Source organism: Coturnix japonica, unplaced genomic scaffold (assembly GCF_054131305.1).
Source record: "Coturnix japonica strain WE unplaced genomic scaffold, WE-NBRP24 Scf096, whole genome shotgun sequence".
Taxonomy (NCBI): Eukaryota; Metazoa; Chordata; class Aves; order Galliformes; family Phasianidae; genus Coturnix; species Coturnix japonica.
This window is the reverse complement of record NW_028188999.1, coordinates 174,446-200,170: the sequence shown is the minus strand read 5'-3', so window position 1 is coordinate 200,170 and position 25,725 is coordinate 174,446. Positions and strand designations below refer to the sequence as shown.

General features: G+C 54.8%; 1 protein-coding gene across 2 annotated transcripts in view; it reads right to left on the bottom strand.

Moving 5' to 3' along the window:
- Positions 1 to 25,725, bottom strand: part of MEN1 (menin 1) — a 50,881-nt gene that overhangs the window by 12,688 nt on the left and 12,468 nt on the right. The window contains exons 3-7 of one of the 2 annotated variants that reach the window (XM_085534681.1): positions 24,215 to 24,423; positions 12,370 to 12,498; positions 9,218 to 9,258; positions 7,677 to 7,764; positions 2,527 to 2,663 (exon numbers count right to left, since the gene is read on the bottom strand). In XM_085534681.1, the coding sequence (XP_085390807.1) occupies positions 2,527 to 2,663; positions 7,677 to 7,764; positions 9,218 to 9,258; positions 12,370 to 12,498; positions 24,215 to 24,423 (604 nt within the window). Of the gene's footprint in view, positions 1 to 2,526; positions 2,664 to 7,676; positions 7,765 to 9,217; positions 9,259 to 12,369; positions 12,500 to 24,214; positions 24,424 to 25,725 lie in introns of those variants that run through there. The other variant, XM_085534682.1, reaches the window with a different exon arrangement.

Here is a 25,725-nt window from a genome sequence, read left to right as displayed (position 1 = left end):
CCCCATATTACCCCACAGAGCCCCATAATGACCCCATATCACCCCATAAAGCCCCATAATGACCCCATAGCACCCCATATCACCCCATAGGGCCCCATAATGACCCCATAGCACCCCATATCACACCATATCTCCCCATAGGGCCTCATAATGACCCAATATCACCCTGTAGGGCCCCATATCACCCCATAATGACCCGTATCACCCCATATCACCCTTTAGGGCCCCATAATGACCCCACATCACCCCATATCTCCCCATAGGGCTCCAAAATGACCCCATATCCCCCAATATCACCCCATATCCCCCCATATCACCCCATAATGACCCCCTATCACCCCGTATCCCCCCATATCCCCCCATAACACCCCATGTCCCCCATATCCCCCCATATCACCCCCATATCACCCATATCCCCCCATATCCGCCATATCACCCCATATCACCCCTTAATGACCCCATATCACCCCATATCTCCACATATCCCCCCATATCTCCCCATATCACCCCCATATACCCCCATATCCCCCCGTATCCCCCCATAATGACCCCATATCCCCCCATAGCACCCCATAATGACCCCATATCCCCCCATAGCACCCCATATCCCCCATATCCCCCATATCACCCCATATCTCCACATATCCCCCCATATCTCCCCATATACCCCCATATCCCCCCGTATCCCCCCATAATGACCCCATATCCCCCCATATCACCCCATAATGACCCCATATCCCCCCATAGCACCCCATAATGACCCCATATCCCCCCATATCACCCCATAATGACCCCATATCCCCCCATACCCCCCATATCCCCCATATCCCCCATATCCCCCATTTCCCCCCATATCCCCCCATATCCCCCATATCCACCCAAATTCCCCATACCCCCCATGCCCCCCCATATCCCCCATATCCCCCCATATCCCCCATATCCCCCCATATCCCCCATATCCCCCATATAACCCCATATCCCCCCGTATCCCCCCATAATGACCCCATAATGACCCCATATCACCCCATAATGACCCCATATCCCCCCATATCACACCATAATGACCCCATATCACCCCATATCACCCCATAGGGCCCCATATCCCCCCATAATGACCCCATATCACCCCATAATGACCCTATATCATCCCATATCCCCCCATATCTCCCCATATCACCCCATATCCCCCCATATCCCCCCATAATGACCCCATATCAAGCCACAATGACCCCATATCCCCCCATATCCCCCATATCCCCCATATCACCCCATAATGACCCCATATCCCGCAATATCACCCCATATCCCCCCATATCACACCATATCAACCCATATCGCCCCATATCCCCCCATACCCCCCCATATCCACCATACCACCCCAAATCCCCCCATATCCCCCCATATCCCCCCCATATCCCCCATACCCCCATATCACCCCATAATGACCCCATATCCCCCCATATCACCCCATAATGACCCCATATCCCCCCATATCACACCATAATGACCCCATATCCCCCCATATCACCACATATCACCCCATATCACCCCATAATGACCCCATAGGGCCCCATATCCCCCCATATCCCCCCATATCACCCCATAATGGCCCCATATCCCCCCATATCCCCATATCCCCCCATAATGACCCTATATCACCCCATATCACCCCATATCCCCCCATATCACCCCATAATGACCCCATATCACCCCATAAGGCCCCATAATGACCCCATACCACCCCATATCACCACATATCACCCCATAATGACCCCATATCACCCCATAGGGCTCCACAATGACCCCATATCCCCCCATAATGACCCCATATCCCCCCATATAACCCCATATCACCCCATAATGACCCATATCCCCCCATATCCCCCCATATCCCCCCATATCCCCCCATATCACCCCATATCCCCCCATATCACCCCATATCCCCCATATCACCCCATAATGACCCCATATCTCCCCATAGGGCTCCATAATGGCCCCATATCCCCCATATCCCCCCATATCCTCCATATCCCCCTATATCCCCCATATCCCCCCATATCCCCTATATCCCCCCATATCCCCCATATCCCCCCATATCCCCCATATCCCCCATACCCCCCATATCCCCCCATACCTCCCATATCCCCCATATCCCCCCATAATGACCCCATATCAAGCCATAATGACCCCATATCCCCCCATATCCCCCCGTATCCCCCCATATCCCCCCATATACCCCATATCCCCCCATAACCCCCATATTCCCCATATCCCCCCATATCACCCCATATCCCCCCATAACACCCCATAATGACCCCATATCCCCCATAGCCCCCATATCTCCCCATATCCCCCATATCCCCCATATCCCCCATATCTCCCCATATCCCCCCATATCCCCCATATCCCCCCATATCACCCCATATCCCCCCCATATCGCCCATTAATGACCCCATATCCCCCATATAACCCCATATCACCCCATAATGACCCTATATCCCCCCCTATCCCCCCCCATCTCCTCACTCCTGGATGACGGTGGCGGTGTCGGCCCAGGCCCCCAAAGCTTCTTTCACGTTTCTATTGCGACAATGGAACCCGGCCAGGTACAAATAGGGGTAAATGTGAGCGTTGTCGTAGTACTGACGGGCTGCGGAGATGCCCTACAACCACAGACACATAGAGACCCTATAGAGACACTGCCCCATAGAGACCCTATAACCACAGACCCATAGAGACCCTATAACCACAGAGACCCTATAACCACAGAGACCCTATAACCACAGAGACCCTATAACCATAGAGACCCTATAACCACAGAGACCCTATAACCACAGAGACCCTATAACCACAGAGACCCTATAACCACAGAGACCCTATAACCACAGAGACCCTATAACCACAGACCATAGAGACCCTATAACCACAGAGACCCTATAACCACAGAGACCCTATAACCACAGACCCATAGAGACCCTATAACCACAGACCATAGAGACCCTATAACCACAGAGACCCTATAACCACAGACCCATAGAGACCCTATAACCACAGAGACCCTATAACCACAGAGACCCTATAACCACAGACCATAGAGACCCTATAACCACAGAGACCCTATAACCACAGACCCATAGAGACCCTATAACCACAGAGACCCTATAACCACAGACCATAGAGACCCTATAACCACAGAGACCCTATAACCACAGAGACCCTATAACCACAGACCATAGAGACCCTATAACCACAGAGACCCTATAACCACAGAGACCCTATAACCACAGAGACCCTATAACCACAGACCATAGAGACCCTATAACCACAGAGACCCTATAACCACAGAGACCCTATAACCACAGACACATAGAGACCCTATAACCACAGAGACCCTATAACCACAGAGACCCTATAACCACAGAGACCCTATAACCATAGAGACCCTACAAACACAGACACATAGAGACCCTATAACCACAGAGACCCTATAACCACAGACCCATAGAGACCCTATAACCACAGAGACCCTATAACCACAGAGACCCTATAACCACAGAGACCCTATAACCACAGACCAGAGAGACCCTATAACCACAGACCATAGAGACCCTATAACCACAGACCATAGAGACCCTATAACCACAGACCATAGAGACCCTATAACCACAGACCCATAGAGACCCTATAACCACAGAGACCCTATAACCACAGACCCATAGAGACCCTATAACCACAGACCCATAGAGACCCTATAACCACAGACCCATAGAGACCCTATAACCACAGACCATAGAGACCCTATAACCACAGAGACCCTATAACCACAGACCATAGAGACCCTATAACCACAGAGACCCTATAACCATAGACCATAGAGACCCTATAACCACAGAGACCCTATAACCACAGACCCATAGAGACCCTATAACCACAGAGACCCTATAACCACAGAGACCCTATAACCACAGACCCATAGAGACCCTATAACCACAGAGACCCTATAACCACAGAGACCCTATAACCACAGACCATAGAGACCCTATAACCACAGAGACCCTATAACCACAGACCCATAGAGACCCTATAACCACAGAGACCCTATAACCACAGAGACCCTATAACCACAGACCATAGAGACCCTATAACCACAGAGACCCTATAACCACAGACCATAGAGACCCTATAACCACAGAGACCCTATAACCACAGACCATACAGACCCTATAACCACAGACCATACAGACCCTATAACCACAGACCCATAGAGACCCTATAACCACAGAGACCCTATAACCACAGACCCATAGAGACCCTATAACCACAGAGACCCTATAACCACAGAGACCCTATAACCACAGACCATAGAGACCCTATAACCACAGAGACCCTATAACCACAGACCCATAGAGACCCTATAACCACAGACCATAGAGACCCTATAACCACAGACCCATAGAGACCCAATAACCACAGAGACCCTATAACCACAGACCATAGAGACCCTATAACCACAGAGACCCTATAACCACAGAGACCCTATAACCACAGACCCATAGAGACCCTATAACCACAGAGACCCTATAACCACAGAGACCCTATAACCACAGACCATAGAGACCCTATAACCACAGAGACCCTATAACCACAGACCCATAGAGACCCTATAACCACAGACCATAGAGACCCTATAACCACAGACCCATAGAGACCCTATAACCACAGAGACCCTATAACCGCAGACCATAGAGACCCTATAACCACAGAGACCCTATAACCACAGACCCATAGAGACCCTATAACCACAGAGACCCTATAGAGGCACTGCCCCATAGCGACCCTATAACCACAGACACTGCCCCATAGCGACCCTATAGAGACACTGCCCCATAGAGACCCTATAGAGACACTGCCCCATAGAGACCCTATAGAGACACTGCCCCATAGAGACCCTATAGAGACACTGCCCCATAGAGACACTGCCCCATAGAGACCCTATAGAGACACTGCCCCATAGCGACACTTCCCCATAGAGACCCTATAGAGACACTGCCCCATAGAGACCCTATAGAGACACTGCCCCATAGAGACCCTATAGAGACACTGCCCCATAGCGACCCTATAGAGACACTGCCCCATAGAGACCCTATAGAGACACTGCCCCATAGAGACCCTATAGAGACACTGCCCCATAGAGACCCTATAGAGACACTGCCCCATAGAGACCCTATAGAGACACTGCCCCATAGCGACACTGCCCCATAGAGACCCTATAGAGACACTGCCCCATAGAGACACTGCCCCATAGCGACCCTATAGAGACACTGCCCCATAGAGACCCTATAGAGACACTGCCCCATAGCGACCCTATAGAGACACTGCCCCATAGCGACACTGCCCCATAGAGACCCTATAGAGACACTGCCCCATAGAGACCCTATAGAGACACTGCCCCATAGAGACACTGCCCCATAGAGACCCTATAGAGACACTGCCCCATAGAGACCCTATAGAGACACTGCCCCATAGCGACCCTATAGAGACACTGCCCCATAGAGACCCTATAGAGACACTGCCCCATAGAGACCCTATAGAGACACTGCCCCATAGCGACCCTATAGAGACACTGCCCCATAGAGACCCTATAGAGACACTGCCCCATAGAGACCCTATAGAGACACTGCCCCATAGAGACACTGCCCCATAGAGACCCTATAGAGACACTGCCCCATAGCGACCCTATAGAGACACTGCCCCATAGAGACCCTATAGAGACACTGCCCCATAGCGACCCTATAGAGACACTGCCCCATAGAGACCCTATAGAGACACTGCCCCATAGAGACCCTATAGCGACACTGCCCCATAGAGACCCTATAGAGACACTGCCCCATAGAGACCCTATAGAGACACTGCCCCATAGAGACCCTATAGAGACACTGCCCCATAGCGACACTGACCCATAGAGACCCTATAGAGACACTGCCCCATAGCGACCCTATAGAGACACTGCCCCATAGAGACCCTATAGAGACACTGCCCCATAGCGACCCTATAGAGACACTGCCCCATAGAGACCCTATAGAGACACTGCCCCATAGAGACCCTATAGAGACACTGCCCCATAGCGACACTGCCCCATAGAGACCCTATAGAGACACTGCCCCATAGAGACCCTATAGAGACACTGCCCCATAGCGACACTGCCCCATAGAGACCCTATAGAGACACTGCCCCATAGAGACCCTATAGAGACACTGCCCCATAGCGACCCTATAGAGACACTGCCCCATAGAGACCCTATAGAGACACTGCCCCATAGAGACCCTATAGAGACACTGCCCCATAGAGACCCTATAGAGACACTGCCCCATAGAGACCCTATAGAGACACTGCCCCATAGCGACCCTATAGAGACACTGCCCCATAGAGACCCTATAGAGACACTGTCCCATAGAGACCCTATAGAGACACTGCCCCATAGAGACCCTATAGAGACACTGCCCCATAGCGACCCTATAGAGACACTGCCCCATAGCGCTGCCCCATAGCAGGTACAGGTAGGGGTAGATGTGAGCGTTGTCGTAGTACTGACGGGCTGCTGCGATGCCCTATAACCACAGACACATAGAGACACTGCCCTATAGCACTGCCCCATAGCGCTGCCCCATAGCAGCCCTGCCCCATAGCGTCAACACCCTATAGCAGCCCTGCCCCATAGCAGCACCCCATAGTAACCCTGCCCCATAGCAGCCCTGCCCCATAGCAGCACCACCCCATAGCAGTGCCGCCCCATAGCAGTGCCACCCCATAGCAGCCCTGCCCCATAGCAGCCCTGCCCCATAGCAGCACCCCATAGCAGCCCTGCCCCATAGCAGTGCTGCCCCATAGCAGCACCCCATAGCAGTGCTGCCCCATAGCAGCCCTGTCCCATAGCAGCCCTGCCCCATAACAGTGCCGCCTCATAGAAGTGCCGCTCCATAGCAGTGCCACCCCATAGCAGTGCTGCCCCATAGCAGCGCTGCCCCATAGCAGTTCTGCCCCATAGCATCAACACCCCATAGCAGTGCTGCCCCATAGCAGCGCTGCCCCTTAGCAGCACCACCCCATAGCATCAACACCCTATAGCAGTGCTGCCCCATAGCACCACCCCATAGCAGCCCTGCCCCATAGCAGCCCTGCACCATAGCAGTGCTGCCCCATAGCATCAACACCCCATAGCAGTGCCGCCCCATAGCACCACCCCATAGCAGCCCTGCCCCATAGCGACACTGCCCCATAGCAGTGCCACCCCATAGCATCACCCCATAGCAGTGCAGCCCCATAGCAGCACCACCCCATAGCAGTGCTGCCCCATAGCAGTGCCGCCCCATAGCAGTGCCGCCCCATAGCAGCCCTGCCCCATAGCGCTGCCCCACAGCAGCCCTGCCCCATAGCGCTGCCCCATAGCATTGCTGCCCCATAGCGATGCCCCATAGCATTGCTGCCCCATAGCGATGCCCCATAGCATTGCTGCCCCATAGCGATGCCCCATAGCAGTGCCGCCCCATAGCGCTGCCCCATAGCATTGCTGCCCCATAGCGATGCCCCATAGCATTGCTGCCCCATAGCGATGCCCCATAGCATTGCTGCCCCATAGCTGTGCCCCATAGCAGTGCCGCCCCATAGCTCTGCCCCACCTCATGGTACAGCGTCAGTGGGTCGGGCCGTCCCGGTGTCGGCTCCAGCTCCTCCAGGTCGGCCAAGTTGCCCAAAGCCATGGGGTACCTGTGGGGCAGACCCATAGCGTCACCCCATAGCGTCAGCCCCATAACAGACCCATAGCACCAGCCCCATAGCGTCACCCCATAGCGTCAGCCCCATAACAGCCCCATAGCGTCACCCCATAGCGTCACCCCATAACAGCCCCATAGCACCAGCCCCATAGCGTCACCCCATAGCGTCAGCCCCATAACAGCCCCATAGCACCAGCCCCATAGCGTCAGCCCCATAGCATCAGCCCCATAGCGTCAGCCCCATAGCGTCTGCCCCATAGTGTCAGCCCCATAACATCAGCCCCATAGCACCAGCCCCATAGCGTCAGCGCAATAGCGTCAGCCCCATAGCATCAGCCCCATAACGTCAGCCCCATAGCGTCAGCCCCATAGTGTCAGCCCCATAACATCAGCCCCATAGCATCAGCCCCATAGCGTCAGCCCCATAACATCTGCCTTATAATGTCAGCCCCACAGCGTCAGCCCCATAAGAACCCCATAGCACCAGCCCCACAGTGTCAGCCCTATAACGTCTGTCCCATAGCACTGGCCCCATAGCGTCGGCCCCATAACGTCAGCCCCATAACGTCAGCCCCACAGTGTCAGCCCCATAGCATCAGCCCCATAGCATCTGCCCCATAGCGTCAGTCCCATAGCACCAGCCCCATAGCGTCAGCCCCATAGCGTCAGCCCCATAGCGTCAGCCCCATAGCATCAGCCCCATAGCGTCAGCCCCATAGCGTCAGCCCCATAGCATCAGCCCCATAGCGTCAGCCCCATAGTGTCAACCCCATAGCACCAGCCCCATAGCATTGGCCCCATAACGTCTGCCTTATAATGTCAGCCCCACAGCGTCAGCCCCATAACATCGGTCCCATAGCACCGGCCCCATAATATCAGCCCCATAGCGTCAGTCCCATAGCATCAGCCCCATAAGAACGCCATAGCACCAGCCCTATGTCAACCCCATAGCGTCAGCCCCATAACAACCCCATAATATCAGCCCCATAATATCAGCCCCATAGCGCCAGCCCCATAATATCAGCCCCATAGTAGCAGCCCTATAATGTCAACCCCATAACATCAGCCCCATAATGTCTGCCCCATAACAACCCCATAATGTCAGCCCCATAACATCAGCCCCATAGCACCAGCCCCATAATGTCAGCCCCATAACATCGGCCCCATAGCACCAGCCCCATAACATGGGCCCCATAGCACCAGCCCCATAGCATCAGCCCCATAATGTCAGCCCCATAACATCAGCCCCATAGCACCAGCCCCATAGCATCAGCCCCACAGCAGCAGCCCCATAACATCGGCCCCATAGCAGCAGCCCCATAACATCGGCCCCATAGCAGCAGCCCCATAGCAGCAGCCCCATAGCACCACCCCATAGCACCAGCCCCATAGCATCAGCCCCACAGCAGCAGCCCCACAGCGCCATGGGGCCGCCCCACACTCACCGTTCCAGGTGCCCCATATCATAAAGAAGCCACAGGAGGCGCTGGGGGGGGATGGAAAAATGATATGGGGCGCCCCATAGCGAGCCTGCCCCATAGCGAGCCTGCCCCATAGCGAGCCTGCCCCATAGCGAGCCTGCCCCATAGCGAGCCTGCCCTATAGTGAGCCTGCCCAATAGAGAGCCTGCCCCATAGCGAGCCTGCCCCATAGAGACCCTGCCCCATAGAGACCCTGCCCCATAGCGACCCTGCCCCATAGCGAGCCTGCCCCATAGCGAGCCTGCCCTATAGTGAGCCTGCCCCATAGAGACCCTGCCCCATAGCGACCCTGCCCCATAGCGAGCCTGCCCCATAGCGAGCCTGCCCTATAGTGAGCCTGCCCAATAGAGAGCCTGCCCCATAGCGAGCCTGCCCTATAGCGAGCCTGCCCTATAGTGAGCCTGCCCCATAGGGAGCCTGCCCCATAGCGAGCCTGCCCCATAGCGAGCCTGCCCTATAGTGAGCCTGCCCAATAGAGAGCCTGCCCCATAGCGAGCCTGCCCTATAGCGAGCCTGCCCTATAGTGAGCCTGCCCCATAGGGAGCCTGCCCCATAGCGAGCCTGCCCCATTGTGAGCCTGCCCTATAGTGAGCCTGCCCCATAGCGATCCTGCCCCATAGCGAGCCTGCCCCATAGGGAGCCTGCCCTATAGTGAGCCTGCCCTATAGTGAGCTTGCCCCATAGGGAGCCTGCCCCATAGGGAGCCTGCCCCATAGCGAGCCTGCCCCCATAGTGAACCTGCCCCATAGCGTGCCCCACAGCACATCACCCCATAGCACCCCATAACCTGCCACACAGCACCCCATGACACTGCATAATACCCCATAACACCCCATAACCCTCCATAACACCCCATATCCCACCCAATAACACCCCATAACCTGCCCCATAATCCCCCACAACACCCCATAACACCCCATAGCACCCCATAACCCACACTGTAATACCCCATAGCCTCCCATAACCCACCCCATAGCCCCCCTTACACCCCATAACCCACCCCATAGCCCCCCATAATCCCCCCAATCCCCCATAACCCACCCCATAGCCTCCCATAACCCACCCCATAGCCCCCATAGCCCCATAACACCCCATAGTCCCCCATAATCCCCCCAATCCCCCATAACCCACCCCATAGCCCCCATAGCCCTCCTTACACCCCATAACCCACCCCATAGCCCCCCCATAACCCCACTTCTCCCCCCCATAGCCCCCCTTACCCCCCATAACCCACCCTAACACCCCCTAACCCACCCCATAACCAGCTCCAGGCTGTCTGTATGGGGGTTGATGCTGGGGTTGATCCATAACCCCCCATATCCCTCCCTTTATAACCCCCCATAGCCCCCCATAACCCCCTTATAGCCCCCCATAACCCCCTTATAGCTCCCCATATCCCCCCTTATAGCCTCCCATGGCCCCCCATATCCCCCTTTTAGCCCCTCATATCCCCCCATAACCCAACTTACAGCCCCCCATAACCCCCCATATCCCCCTTATAGCCCCCTATACCCCCCCATATCCCCCCATAACCCCTTATAACCCCCCAATACCCCCCATATCCCTCCTAACCCACCACATATCCCCCCATAACCCCCTTGTACCCCCCATAACCCCCCAATACCCCCCATATCCCTCCTAACCCACCACATATCCCCCCATAACCCCCCAATACCCCCATATCCCCCCCATATCCCCTAGTAGCCCCTATAAAACCCCCATATCCCCCCACAACCCCCCCATAGCCCCCCTATATCCACCCATAGCCCCCCTATACCCCAACATATCCCCCTATAACCCCCCATATCCCCCTATACCCCCCCATAGCCCCCATATACCCCAACATATCCCCCGTATAACCCCCATATCCCCCCTATTCCCCCAAGACCCCCTTATAACCCCCCATAGCACGCCATATCCCCCCTATATCCCCCATGACCCCCTTATAACCCCCCATATCCCCCCTATATCCCCCCATAGCTCACCTATACCCCAACATATCCCCCTATACCCCACCATAGCCCCCCTATACCCCAACATATCCCCCTATACCCCCCCATAGCCCCCCTATACCCCCCCATATCCCCCGTATACCCCCCCATATCCCCCCTATATCCCCCATGACCCCCTATACCCCCCATATCCCCCCATCTCCCACCTGCTGCAGCTGCAGCAGCTCCAGGCTGTCTGTATGGGGGCCGATGCTGGGGTTGATCCATAACCCCCATATCCCCCCTATACCCCCCCATATCCCCCCTATACCCTGGCACATCCCCCCTATACCCCCCCATATCCCCAACTAGCCCCCCTATACCCCAATATATCCCCCCTATACCCCCCCATAGCCCCCCTATACCCCAACATATCTCCCCTATACCCCCCCATAGCACCCCATAGCCCACCTATACCCCCTCATAGCACCCCATATCCCCCTTATAGCCCCTTACAGCCCCCCATAACCCCCTTATAACCCCTTATACCCCCCATATCCCCCTTATAACCCCCCATATCCCCCTATATCCCACCTGCTGTGGGGGGGTCGATGCTGGGGTTGATCCATAACCCCCATATCCCCCCTATACCCCCCCATATCCCCACCTAGCCCCCCTATACCCCAACATATCCCCCCTATACCCCCCCATAGCCCCCCTATACCCCAACATATCCCCCCTATACCCCCCCATAGCCCCCCTATACCCCGACATATCCCCCATATACCCCCCCTATACCCCCCATATCCCCCTTATAGCCCCTTATAACCCCCCATATCCCCCCTATAACCCCCCATAGCACCCCATAGCCCCCCTAAACCCCCTCATAGCACCCCATATCCCCCTTATAGCCCCTTATAACCCCCCATAACCCCCTTATAACCCCCTATACCCCCCCATAGCCCCCCTATACCCCCTCATAGCACCCCATATACCCCTTATAGCCCCCCAATACCCCCACATATCCCCCCTATACCCCCCCCATATCCCCCCATAGTCCCCCTATACCCCCTCATAGCACCCCATATCCCCCTTATAGCCCCTTATAACCCCCTATAACCCCCTTATAACCCCTTATACCCCCCATATCCCCCTTATAACCCCCCATATCCCCCTATATCCCACCTGCTGCAGCTGCAGCAGCTCCAGGCTGTCTGTGTGGGGGTCGATGCTGGGGTTGATGGCGCACACCATGAAGGCCACCTCCATGTGTCGGGTACAGCGCAGGTACGAGCCCTTCAGATACAGCCAGCTCTATGGGGGGGGCAGCATTGAGACCCCCACAAAGACCCCCATAGAACCCCCAAAGACCCCATAGAATACCCAAAGACCCCCATGGAATCCCCAAATACCCCCACAGTGCCCCCCAAAGACCCCCATGGAATCCCCAAAAACCCCAAATACCCCATAGAACCCCCAAATACCCCCATGGAATCCCCAAAGACCCCATGGAATCCCCAAAGACCCCCATGGAATCCCCAAAGACCCCATGGCATCCCCAAAGACCCCCATGGAATCCCCAAAGACCCCAAAGACCCCCATGGAATCCCCAAAGACCCCCATGGAATCCCCAAAGACCCCATGGAATCCCCAAAGACCCCATGGAATCCCCAAAGACCCCATGGAATCCCCAAGGACCGCCATGAAATCCCCAAATACCCCATGGAATCCCCAAAGACCCCCATGGCATCCCCAAAGACCCCATGGAATCCCCAAAGACCCCCATGGAATCCCCAAAGACCCCATGGAATCCCCAAAGACCCCCATGACATCCCCAAAGACCCCCATGGAATCCCCAAAGACCCCATGGAATCCCCAAAGACCCCCATGACATCCCCAAAGACCCCATGGAATCCCCAAAGACCCCATGGAATCCCCAAATACCCCATGGAATCCCCAAAGACCCCCATGGAATCCCCAAAGACCCCCATGGAATCCCCAAAGACCCCCATGGAATCAATACCCCATGGAATCCCCAAAGACCCCCATGGAATCAATACCCCATGGCATCCCCAAAGACCCCATGGCATCCCCAAAGACCCACATGGAATCCCCAAAGACCCCCATGACATCCCCAAAGACCCCATGGAATCCCCAAAGACCCCATGGAATCCCCAAAGACCCCATGGAATCCCCAAAGACCCCCATGGAATCCCCAAAGACCCCCATGGCATCCCCAAATACCCCATGGAATCCCCAAAGACCCCCATGGAATCCCCAAATACCCCATGGAATCCCCAAAGACCCCCATGGAATCCCCAAATACCCCCATGGAATCCCCAAAGACCCACAAGGAATCCCCAAAGACCCCATGGAATCCCCAAATACCCCATGGAAACCCCAAAGACCCCAAGGCATCCCCAAAGACCCCATGGAATCCCCAAAGACCCCCATGGAATCCCCAAAGACCCCCATGGCATCCCCAAAGACCCCATGGCATCCCCAAAGACCCCCATGGAATCCCCAAAGACCCCCATGGCATCCCCAAAGACCCCCATGGAATCCCCAAAGACCCCCATGGAATCCCCAGAGACCCCATGGAATCCCCAAAGACCCCCATGGAACTCCCAAAGACCCCCATGGAATCCCCAAAGACCCCCATGGCATCCCCAAAGACCCCCATGGAATCCCCAGAGACCCCATGGAATCCCCAAAGACCCCCATGGAACCCCCAAAGACCCCATGGAATCCCCAAAGACCCCCCATGGCATCCCCACAGACCCCATGGCATCCCCCAAGACCCCCCATGGCATCCCCAAAGACCCCCATGGAATCCCCAAAGACCCCATGGAATCTGCAAAGACCCCCATGGCATCCCCAAAGACCCCCATGGAATCCCCAAAGACCCCCATGGAATCCCCAAAGACCCCATGGAATCCCAAAGACCCCCATGGAATCCCCAAAGACCCCATGGCATCCCCAAAGACCCCCATGGAATCCCCAAAGACCCCCATGGAATCCCCAAAGACCCCATGGCATCCCCAAAGACCCCATGGAATCCCCAAAGACCCCCATGGCATCAACAAAGACCCCATGGAATCCCCAAAGACCACATAGAATCCCCAAAGACCCCCATGGAATCCCCAAATACCCCATGGAATCCCCAAAGACCCCCATGGAATCCCCAAATACCCCATGGAATCCCCAAAGACCCCATGGAATCCCCAAAGACCCCCATGGAATCCCCAAAGACCCCATGGAATCCCCAAAGACCCCATGGCATCTCCAAATACCCCCATGGGATCCCCAAAGACCCCATGGAATCCCCAAAGACCCCCATGGAATCCCCAAAGACCCCATGGAATCCCCAAAGACCCCATGGCATCCCCAAAGACCCCATGGCATCCCCAAAGACCCCCATGGAATCCCCAAAGACCCCATGGAATCCCCAAAGACCCCCATGGAATCCCCAAAGACCCCCATGGAATCCCCAAAGACCCCCATGGCATCCCCAAAGACCCCCATGGAATCCCCAAAGACCCCCATGGCATCCCCAAAGACCCCCATGGAATCCCCAAAGACCCCAAAGACCCCATGGAATCCCCAAAGACCCCCATGGCATCCCCAAAGACCCCCATGGCATCCCCAAAGACCCCATGGCATCCCCAAAGACCCCCATGGAATCCCCAAAGACCCCATGGAATCCCCAAAGACCCCCATGGCATCCCCAAAGACCCCATGGCATCCCCAAAGACCCCCATGGAATCCCCAAAGACCTCCATAGAACCCCCAAAGACCCCCATGGAATCCCCAAAGACCCCCATGGCATCCCCAAAGACCCCAAAGACCCCCATGGAATCCCCAAAGACCCCATGGCATCTCCAAATACCCCCATGGAATCCCCAAAGACCCCCTGGAATCCCCAAAGACCCCATGGAATCCCCAAAGACCCCCATGGAATCCCCAAAGACCCCCATGGAATCCCCAAAGACCCCCATAGAACCCCCAAAGACCCCCATGGAATCCCCAAAGACCCCCATGGCATCCCCAAAGACCCCAAAGACCCCCATGGAATCCCCAAAGACCCCATGGAATCCCCAAAGACCCCCATGGAATCCCCAAAGACCCCCATGGAATCCCCAAAAACCCCATGGAATCCCCAAAGACCCCATGGAATCCCCAAAGACCCCATGGCATCCCCAAAGACCCCCATGGAATCCCCAAAGACCCCCTGGAATCCCCAAAGACCCCATGGAATCCCCAAAGACCCCCATGGAATCCCCAAAGACCCCCATAGAACCCCCAAAGACCCCCATGGAATCCCCAAATACCCCATGGAATCCCCAAAGACCCCCATGGAATCCCCAAAGACCCACAAGGAATCCCCAAAGACCCCATGGCATCCCCAAAGACCCCATGGCATCCCCAAATACCCCATGGCATCTCCAAATACCCCCATGGGATCCCCAAAGACCCCATGGAATCCCCAAAGACCCCCATGGAATCCCCAAAGACCCCATGGAATCCCCAAAGACCCCATGGCATCCCCAAAGACCCCATGGCATCCCCAAAGACCCCATGGAATCCCCAAAGACCCCATGGAATCCCCAAAGACCCCCATGGAATCCCCGAAGACCCCCATGGAATCCCCAAAGACCCCCATGGCATCCCCAAAGACCCCCATGGAATCCCCAAAGACCCCCATGGCATCCCCAAAGACCCCCATGGAATCCCCAAAGACCCCAAAGACCCCATGGAATCCCCAAAGACCCCCATGGCATCCCCAAAGACCCCCATGGCATCCCCAAAGACCCCATGGCATCCCCAAAGACCCCCATGGAATCCCCAAAGACCCCATGGAATCCCCAAAGACCCCATGGAATCCCCAAAGACCCCATGGAATCCCCAAGGACCGCCATGAAATCCCCAAATACCCCATGGAATCCCCAAAGACCCCCATGGCATCCCCAAGGACCCCCATGGAATCCCCAAAGACCCCCATGGCATCCCCAAAGACCCCATGGAATCCCCAAAGACCCCATGGAATCCCCAAAGACCCCCATGGAATCCCCAAAGACCCCATGGAATCCCCAAAGACCCCCATGACATCCCCAAAGACCCCCATGGAATCCCCAAAGACCCCATGGAATCCCCAAAGACCCCCATGACATCCCCAAAGACCCCATGGAATCCCCAAAGACCCCATGGAATCCCCAAATACCCCATGGAATCCCCAAAGACCCCCATGGAATCCCCAAAGACCCCCATGGAATCCCCAAAGACCCCCATGGAATCAATACCCCATGGAATCCCCAAAGACCCCCATGGAATCAATACCCCATGGCATCCCCAAAGACCCCATGGCATCCCCAAAGACCCACATGGAATCCCCAAAGACCCCCATAGCATCCCCAAAGACCCCATGGCATCCCCAAAGACCCCCATGACATCCCCAAAGACCCCATGGAATCCCCAAAGACCCCATGGCATCCCCAAAGACCCCATGGAATCCCCAAAGACCCCCATGGAATCCCCAAAGACCCCCATGGCATCCCCAAATACCCCATGGAATCCCCAAAGACCCCCATGGAATCCCCAAATACCCCATGGAATCCCCAAAGACCCCCATGGAATCCCCAAATACCCCCATGGAATCCCCAAAGACCCACAAGGAATCCCCAAAGACCCCATGGAATCCCCAAATACCCCATGGAAACCCCAAAGACCCCAAGGCATCCCCAAAGACCCCATGGAATCCCCAAAGACCCCCATGGAATCCCAAAAGACCCCCATGGCATCCCCAAAGACCCCATGGAATCCCCAAAGACCCCCATGGCATCCCCAAAGACCCCATGGCATCCCCAAAGACCCCCATGGAATCCCCAAAGACCCCCATGGCATCCCCAAAGACCCCCATGGAATCCCCAAAGACCCCCATGGAATCCCCAGAGACCCCATGGAATCCCCAAAGACCCCCATGGAACTCCCAAAGACCCCCATGGAATCCCCAAAGACCCCCATGGCATCCCCAAAGACCCCCATGGAATCCCCAGAGACCCCATGGAATCCCCAAAGACCCCCATGGAACCCCCAAAGACCCCATGGAATCCCCAAAGACCCCCCATGGCATCCCCACAGACCCCATGGCATCCCCCAAGACCCCCCATGGCATCCCCAAAGACCCCCATGGAATCCCCAAAGACCCCATGGAATCTGCAAAGACCCCCATGGCATCCCCAAAGACCCCCATGGAATCCCCAAAGACCCCCATGGAACTCCCAAAGACCCCCATGGAATCCCCAAAGACCCCCATGGCATCCCCAAAGACCCCCATGGAATCCCCAGAGACCCCATGGAATCCCCAAAGACCCCCATGGAACCCCCAAAGACCCCATGGAATCCCCAAAGACCCCCCATGGCATCCCCACAGACCCCATGGCATCCCCCAAGACCCCCCATGGCATCCCCAAAGACCCCCATGGAATCCCCAAAGACCCCATGGAATCTGCAAAGACCCCCATGGCATCCCCAAAGACCCCCATGGAATCCCCAAAGACCCCCATGGAATCCCCAAAGACCCCATGGAATCCCAAAGACCCCCATGGAATCCCCAAAGACCCCATGGCATCCCCAAAGACCCCCATGGAATCCCCAAAGACCCCCATGGAATCCCCAAAGACCCCATGGCATCCCCAAAGACCCCATGGAATCCCCAAAGACCCCCATGGCATCAACAAAGACCCCATGGAATCCCCAAAGACCACATAGAATCCCCAAAGACCCCCATGGAATCCCCAAATACCCCATGGAATCCCCAAAGACCCCCATGGAATCCCCAAATACCCCATGGAATCCCCAAAGACCCCATGGAATCCCCAAAGACCCCCATGGAATCCCCAAAGACCCCATGGAATCCCCAAAGACCCCATGGAATCCCCAAAGACCCCATGGAATCCCCAAAGACCCCATGGAATCCCCAAAGACCCCCATGGAATCCCCAAAGACCCCATGGAATCCCCAAAGACCCCATGGCATCTCCAAATACCCCCATGGGATCCCCAAAGACCCCATGGAATCCCCAAAGACCCCCATGGAATCCCCAAAGACCCCATGGAATCCCCAAAGACCCCATGGCATCCCCAAAGACCCCATGGCATCCCCAAAGACCCCCATGGAATCCCCAAAGACCCCATGGAATCCCCAAAGACCCCCATGGAATCCCCAAAGACCCCCATGGAATCCCCAAAGACCCCCATGGCATCCCCAAAGACCCCCATGGAATCCCCAAAGACCCCCATGGCATCCCCAAAGACCCCCATGGAATCCCCAAAGACCCCAAAGACCCCATGGAATCCCCAAAGACCCCCATGGCATCCCCAAAGACCCCCATGGCATCCCCAAAGACCCCATGGCATCCCCAAAGACCCCCATGGAATCCCCAAAGACCCCATGGAATCCCCAAAGACCCCCATGGCATCCCCAAAGACCCCATGGCATCCCCAAAGACCCCCATGGAATCCCCAAAGACCTCCATAGAACCCCCAAAGACCCCCATGGAATCCCCAAAGACCCCCATGGCATCCCCAAAGACCCCAAAGACCCCCATGGAATCCCCAAAGACCCCATGGCATCTCCAAATACCCCCATGGAATCCCCAAAGACCCCCTGGAATCCCCAAAGACCCCATGGAATCCCCAAAGACCCCCATGGAATCCCCAAAGACCCCCATGGAATCCCCAAAGACCCCCATAGAACCCCCAAAGACCCCCATGGAATCCCCAAAGACCCCCATGGCATCCCCAAAGACCCCAAAGACCCCCATGGAATCCCCAAAGACCCCATGGAATCCCCAAAGACCCCCATGGAATCCCCAAAGACCCCCATGGAATCCCCAAAAACCCCATGGAATCCCCAAAGACCCCATGGAATCCCCAAAGACCCCATGGCATCCCCAAAGACCCCCATGGAATCCCCAAAGACCCCCTGGAATCCCCAAAGACCCCATGGAATCCCCAAAGACCCCCATGGAATCCCCAAAGACCCCCATAGAACCCCCAAAGACCCCCATGGAATCCCCAAATACCCCATGGAATCCCCAAAGACCCCCATGGAATCCCCAAAGACCCACAAGGAATCCCCAAAGACCCCATGGCATCCCCAAAGACCCCATGGCATCCCCAAATACCCCATGGCATCTCCAAATACCCCCATGGGATCCCCAAAGACCCCATGGAATCCCCAAAGACCCCCATGGAATCCCCAAAGACCCCATGGAATCCCCAAAGACCCCATGGCATCCCCAAAGACCCCATGGCATCCCCAAAGACCCCCATGGAATCCCCAAAGACCCCATGGAATCCCCAAAGACCCCCATGGAATCCCCGAAGACCCCCATGGAATCCCCAAAGACCCCCATGGCATCCCCAAAGACCCCCATGGAATCCCCAAAGACCCCCATGGCATCCCCAAAGACCCCCATGGAATCCCCAAAGACCCCAAAGACCCCATGGAATCCCCAAAGACCCCCATGGCATCCCCAAAGACCCCCATGGCATCCCCAAAGACCCCATGGCATCCCCAAAGACCCCCATGGAATCCCCAAAGACCCCATGGAATCCCCAAAGACCCCCATGGCATCCCCAAAGACCCCATGGCATCCCCAAAGACCCCCATGGAATCCCCAAAGACCCCCATAGAACCCCCAAAGACCCCCATGGAATCCCCAAAGACCCCATGGCATCCCCAAAGACCCCCATGGAATCCCAAAGACCCCCATGGAATCCCCAAAGACCCCCATGGCATCCCCAAAGACCCCCATGGAATCCCCAAAGACCCCCACAGCGCCCCCCCAAAGACCCCCATGGAATCCCCAAAGACCCCATGGCATCCCCAAAGACCCCCATGGAATCCCCAAAGACCCCCATGGAATCCCCAAAGACCCCATGGAATCCCCAAAGACCCCATGGCATCCCAAAAGACCCCCATGGCATCCCCAAAGACCCCATGGAATCCCCAAAGACCCCCATGGAATCCCCAAAGACCCCATGGAATCCCCAAAGACCCCATGGCATCCCCAAAGACCCCCATGGAATCCCAAAGACCCCCATGGAATCCCCAAAGACCCCCATGGCATCCCCAAAGACCCCCATGGAATCCCCAAAGACCCCCATGGAATCCCCAAAGACCCCCATGGCATCCCCAAAGACCCCATGGAATCCCCAAAGACCCCCACAGCGCCCCCCCAAAGACCCCATGGCATCCCCAAAGACCCCCATGGCATCCCCAAAGACCCCATGGAATCCCCAAAGACCCCATGGAATCCCCAAAGACACCATGGCACCTCTCACCCCATATACCCACCATATCCCCATCCCCCCATGCCTCCCCCATGTCCTCCCCTACATCCCCCTCCATATCCCCCCCATATTCCCCCCATACCCCAACCCATATCCCTCCCCTCCCCCCAATATACACACCATATCCCCCCATATCACCCCATGCCCCAACCCATATCCCCCCATAGAACCCCATATCCCCCCATACCCCCGCATATAACTCCATACCCCCCAATATCCCCCCATATAACCCCATATCCCCCCATATAACCCTATATCCCCCCATATAACCCTATATCCCCCCATATAACCCCATATCCCCCCATATAACCCCATATCCCCCCATATAACCCTATATCCCCCCCTACCCCCCATATCCCCCCTATATATCCCATACCCCCCCATATAACCCAAATCCCCCCATATATCCCTATATCCCCCAATATAACCCCATATATCCCCGTCCATACACCACATAACTCCCTATATCCCCATACACCCCCATATACCCCCATATCACCCCATACACCCCCATACCCCCCATATCACCCCATATAACTCCGTATCCGCCCATATAACCCCATATCTCTCCATATAACCCCAAATAACCCCATATCCCCCCATATAACCCCATATCCCCCCATATAACCTCATATCCGTCCATATAACCCCATATCCTCCCATATCCCCCCATATAACCCTATATCCCCCCATATAACCCCATATCCCCCCATATAACCCTATATCCCCCCCATATGCCCCCATACACCCCCATACCCTCTCAGCCACCCCGGCCATGACGCTCTGTCCCCGTCGATCCTCGTTCCCTTTAATATCCCCCCACATCACCCCATATCCCCCCATATAACCCCATACCCCCCCATATAACCCCATATCCCCCCATATCACCCCATATCCCCCCATATAACCCTATACCCCCCCATATAACCCCATATCCCCCTCTATACCCCTATCCACCCCATATAACCCATATCCCCCTCTATACCCCATATCCACCCCATATAACCCCATATCCCCCATATAACCCCATATCCCCCCATATAACCCCATATCCACCCATATAAGCCCATATAAACCCATACCCCTTCATACCCCCATATAACCCCATACCCCCCCATATAAACCCATATAACACCATACCCCCGTATATAACCCCATATAACCCCATACCCCCCCTTATAACCCCATATCCCCCATATAACCCCATACCCCCCCATACCCTCTCAGCCACCCCAGCCATGACGCTCTGCCCCCTCCGATCCTCGTTCCCCTTTATATCCCCCCATATAACCCTATATATCCCCATATCCCCCCATATAACCCTATATATCCCCATATCCCCCCATATAACCCCATATCCCCCCATATAACCCAATATATAACCCCATACCCTCTCAGCCACCCCGGCTGTGATGCTCTGTCCCCGTTGATCCTCGTTCTTCTTTATATCCCCCCATACACCCCATATCCCCCATATAACCCCATATCCCCCCATACACCCCATATCCCCCCATATAACCCCATATCCCCCCATATAACCCCATATCCCCTCACATCTGCCGCTATATCCCTATATAACCCCATACCCCCCTAATATAACCCCATACCCCCCCATATCCCCCATATATCCCCATATCCCCCCATATATCCCCCATATCCCCCCATATAACCCCATATCCCCCATATATCCCCATATAACCCCATATGCCCCCATATAACCCTATATAACCCCATATAACCCCATATCCCCCATATAACCCCATATCCCCCCATATAACCCCATATCCCCCATATAACCCCATATAACCCCATATCCCCCATATAACCCCATATCCCCCCATATAACCCCATATATCCCCCCATATAACCCCATATCCCCCATATAACCCCATACACCCCATATAACCCCATACACCCCATATCCCCCCATATAACCCCATACACCCCCATATCCCCCCATATAACCCCATACACCCCATATAACCCCATATCCCCCATACACCCCATATAACCCCATACACCCCATATCCCCCCATATAACCCCATATATAACCCCATACACCCCATACACCCCATATAACCCCATACACCCCATATAACCCCATATAACCCCATATACCCCCCATATAACCCCATATCCCCCCATATATCCCCCATATCCCCCCATATAACCCCATATCCCCCATATATCCCCATATAACCCCATATGCCCCCATATAACCCTATATAACCCCATATAACCCCATATCCCCCATATAACCCCATATCCCCCATATAACCCCATATCCCCCCATATAACCCCATATCCCCCATATAACCCCATATAACCCCATATCCCCCATATAACCCCATATCCCCCCATATAACCCCATATATCCCCCCATATAACCCCATATCCCCCATATAACCCCATACACCCCATATAACCCCATACACCCCATATCCCCCCATATAACCCCATACACCCCCATATCCCCCCATATAACCCCATACACCCCATATAACCCCATATCCCCCATACACCCCATATAACCCCATACACCCCATATCCCCCCATATAACCCCATACACCCCATACACCCCATATAACGCCATACACCCCATATACCCCATATAACCCCATACACCCCATATAACCCCATATCCCCCATACACCCCATATAACCCCATATACCCCATATCCCCCCATATAACCCCATACACCCCATATAACGCCATACACCCCATATCCCCCCATATAACCCCATACACCCCATATCCCCCCATATAACCCCATATATAACCCCATACACCCCATACACCCCATATAACCCCATACACCCCATATAACCCCATATAACCCCATATACCCCCCATATAACCCCATATCCCCCCATATAACCCCATATAACCCCATATAACCCCATATCCCCCCATATATCCCCATATAACCCCATATAACCCCATATAACCCCATATCCACCCCATATAACCCCATATCCCCCTATATACCCCCATATATCCCTATATAACCCCATATAACCCCCATATAACCCCATATAACCCCATATCCCCCCATATAACCCCACACACCCCATATAACCCATATCCACCCATATATCCCCATATAACCCCAAATACCCCCCATACCCTCTCAGCCACCCCAGCCGTCACACTCTGCCCCCTCCGATCCTCGTTGCCCTTTATATAACCCCATATATAACCCCATATAACCCCATATATCCCCATATCCCCCATACACCCCATACACCCCATATAACCCCATACACCCCATATCCCCCCATATAACCCCATACACCCCATATACCCCATACACCCCATATAACCCCATATAACCCCATATACCCCATATCCCCCCATATAACCCCACATCCCCCCATATAACCCCATATAACCCTATATCCCCCCATATCCCCCCATATAACCCCATATAACCCCATATCCCCCCATATAACCCCATATATCTTCCATATCCCCCCATATAACCCCATATACCCGCCATATCCCCCCATATAACCCCATATAACCCCATATCCCCCTATATAACCCCATATAACCCCATATATCCCCATATAACCCCATATCCCCCCATATAACCCCATATAACCCCATATAACCCCATATATCCCCATATAACCCCATATACCCCCATATAACCCCATATCCCCCCATACCCTCTCAGCCACCCCAGCCGTCACGCTCTGTCCCCTCCGATCCTCGTTGCCCTTCCCGTGCCACGTGACCTCGGCCGTGTGCTCCCCCCCCCTCCCAAAGACCACCCAGGCGTGATCCTCAGACAGAGCCAGATGGACGTCGGGGAGACCCAGCGCCTGGCAGGCACCGACCACCGCAAAGGCAACGCCAGAGCTGTCCAGCTTTGTGCCTATAGGGGATATATGGATATATAGGGGGATATAGGGTTATATGGGGTTATAATGGGGTTATATGGGGAGGTAAGGGGGTTATATGGGTGGATATGGGGTATATGGGGATATGGGGACACAGCGCCACCTAGCGGTGAGGAGGACTAAGGGTTATATGGGGGTATATGGGGAATGGGGACACAGCGCCACCTAGCGATGAGGACTAAGGGTATATTGGGTTATATGGGGGTTATATGGGGTTATATGGGGTTATATGGGGGTATATGGGGATATATGGGGATATATGGGGTTATATGGGGTTATATGGGGAGACCCAGCGCCTGGCAGGCACCGACCACGGCAAAGGCAACGCCAGAGCTGTCCAGCTTTGTGCCTATAGGGATATATGGGGTTATATGGGGTTATATGGGGTTATATGGGGTTATATGGGGTTATATGGGGAGGTAGGGGGTTATATGGGGTATATGGGGATATGGGGACACAGCGCCACCTAGCGGTGAGGAGGACTAAGGGTTATATGGGGGTATATGGGGGAATGGGGACACAGCGCCACCTAGGGATGAGGACTAAGGGTATATGGGGGTATATGGGGGTTATATGGGGTTATATGGGGATATATGGGGTTATATGGGGTTATATGGGGATATATGGGGATATATGGGGTTATATGGGGTTATATGGGGTTATATGAGGTTATATGGGGTTATATGGGGGGTATATGGGGTTATATGGGGTTATATGGGGTTATATGGGTTATATGGGGTTATATGGGGTTATATGGGGTTATATGGGGTTATATGGGGTTATATGGGGTTATATGGGGAGACCCAGCGCCTGGCAGGCACCGACCACGGCAAAGGCAACGCCAGAGCTGTCCAGCTTTGTGCCTATGGGATATATGGGGTTATATGGGGTTATATGGGGTTATATGGGATATATGGGGTTATATGGGATTATATGGGGTTATATGGGGTTATATGGGGAGACCCAGCGCCTGGCAGGCACCGACCACGGCAAAGGCAACGCCAGAGCTGTCCAGCTTTGTGCCTATGGGATATAGGGATATATAGGGGGATATAGGGTTATATGGGGTTATATGGGGGTATATGGGGGTATATGGGGATATATGGGGTTATATGGGGGGATATGGGGTTATATGGGGGTATATGGGGTTATATGGGGTTATATGGGGTTATACGGGATATATGGGGTTATATGGGGTTATATGGGGTTATATGGGGAGACCCAGCGCCTGGCAGGCTCCTATTACAGCAAAGGCAACGCCAGAGCTGTCCAGCTTT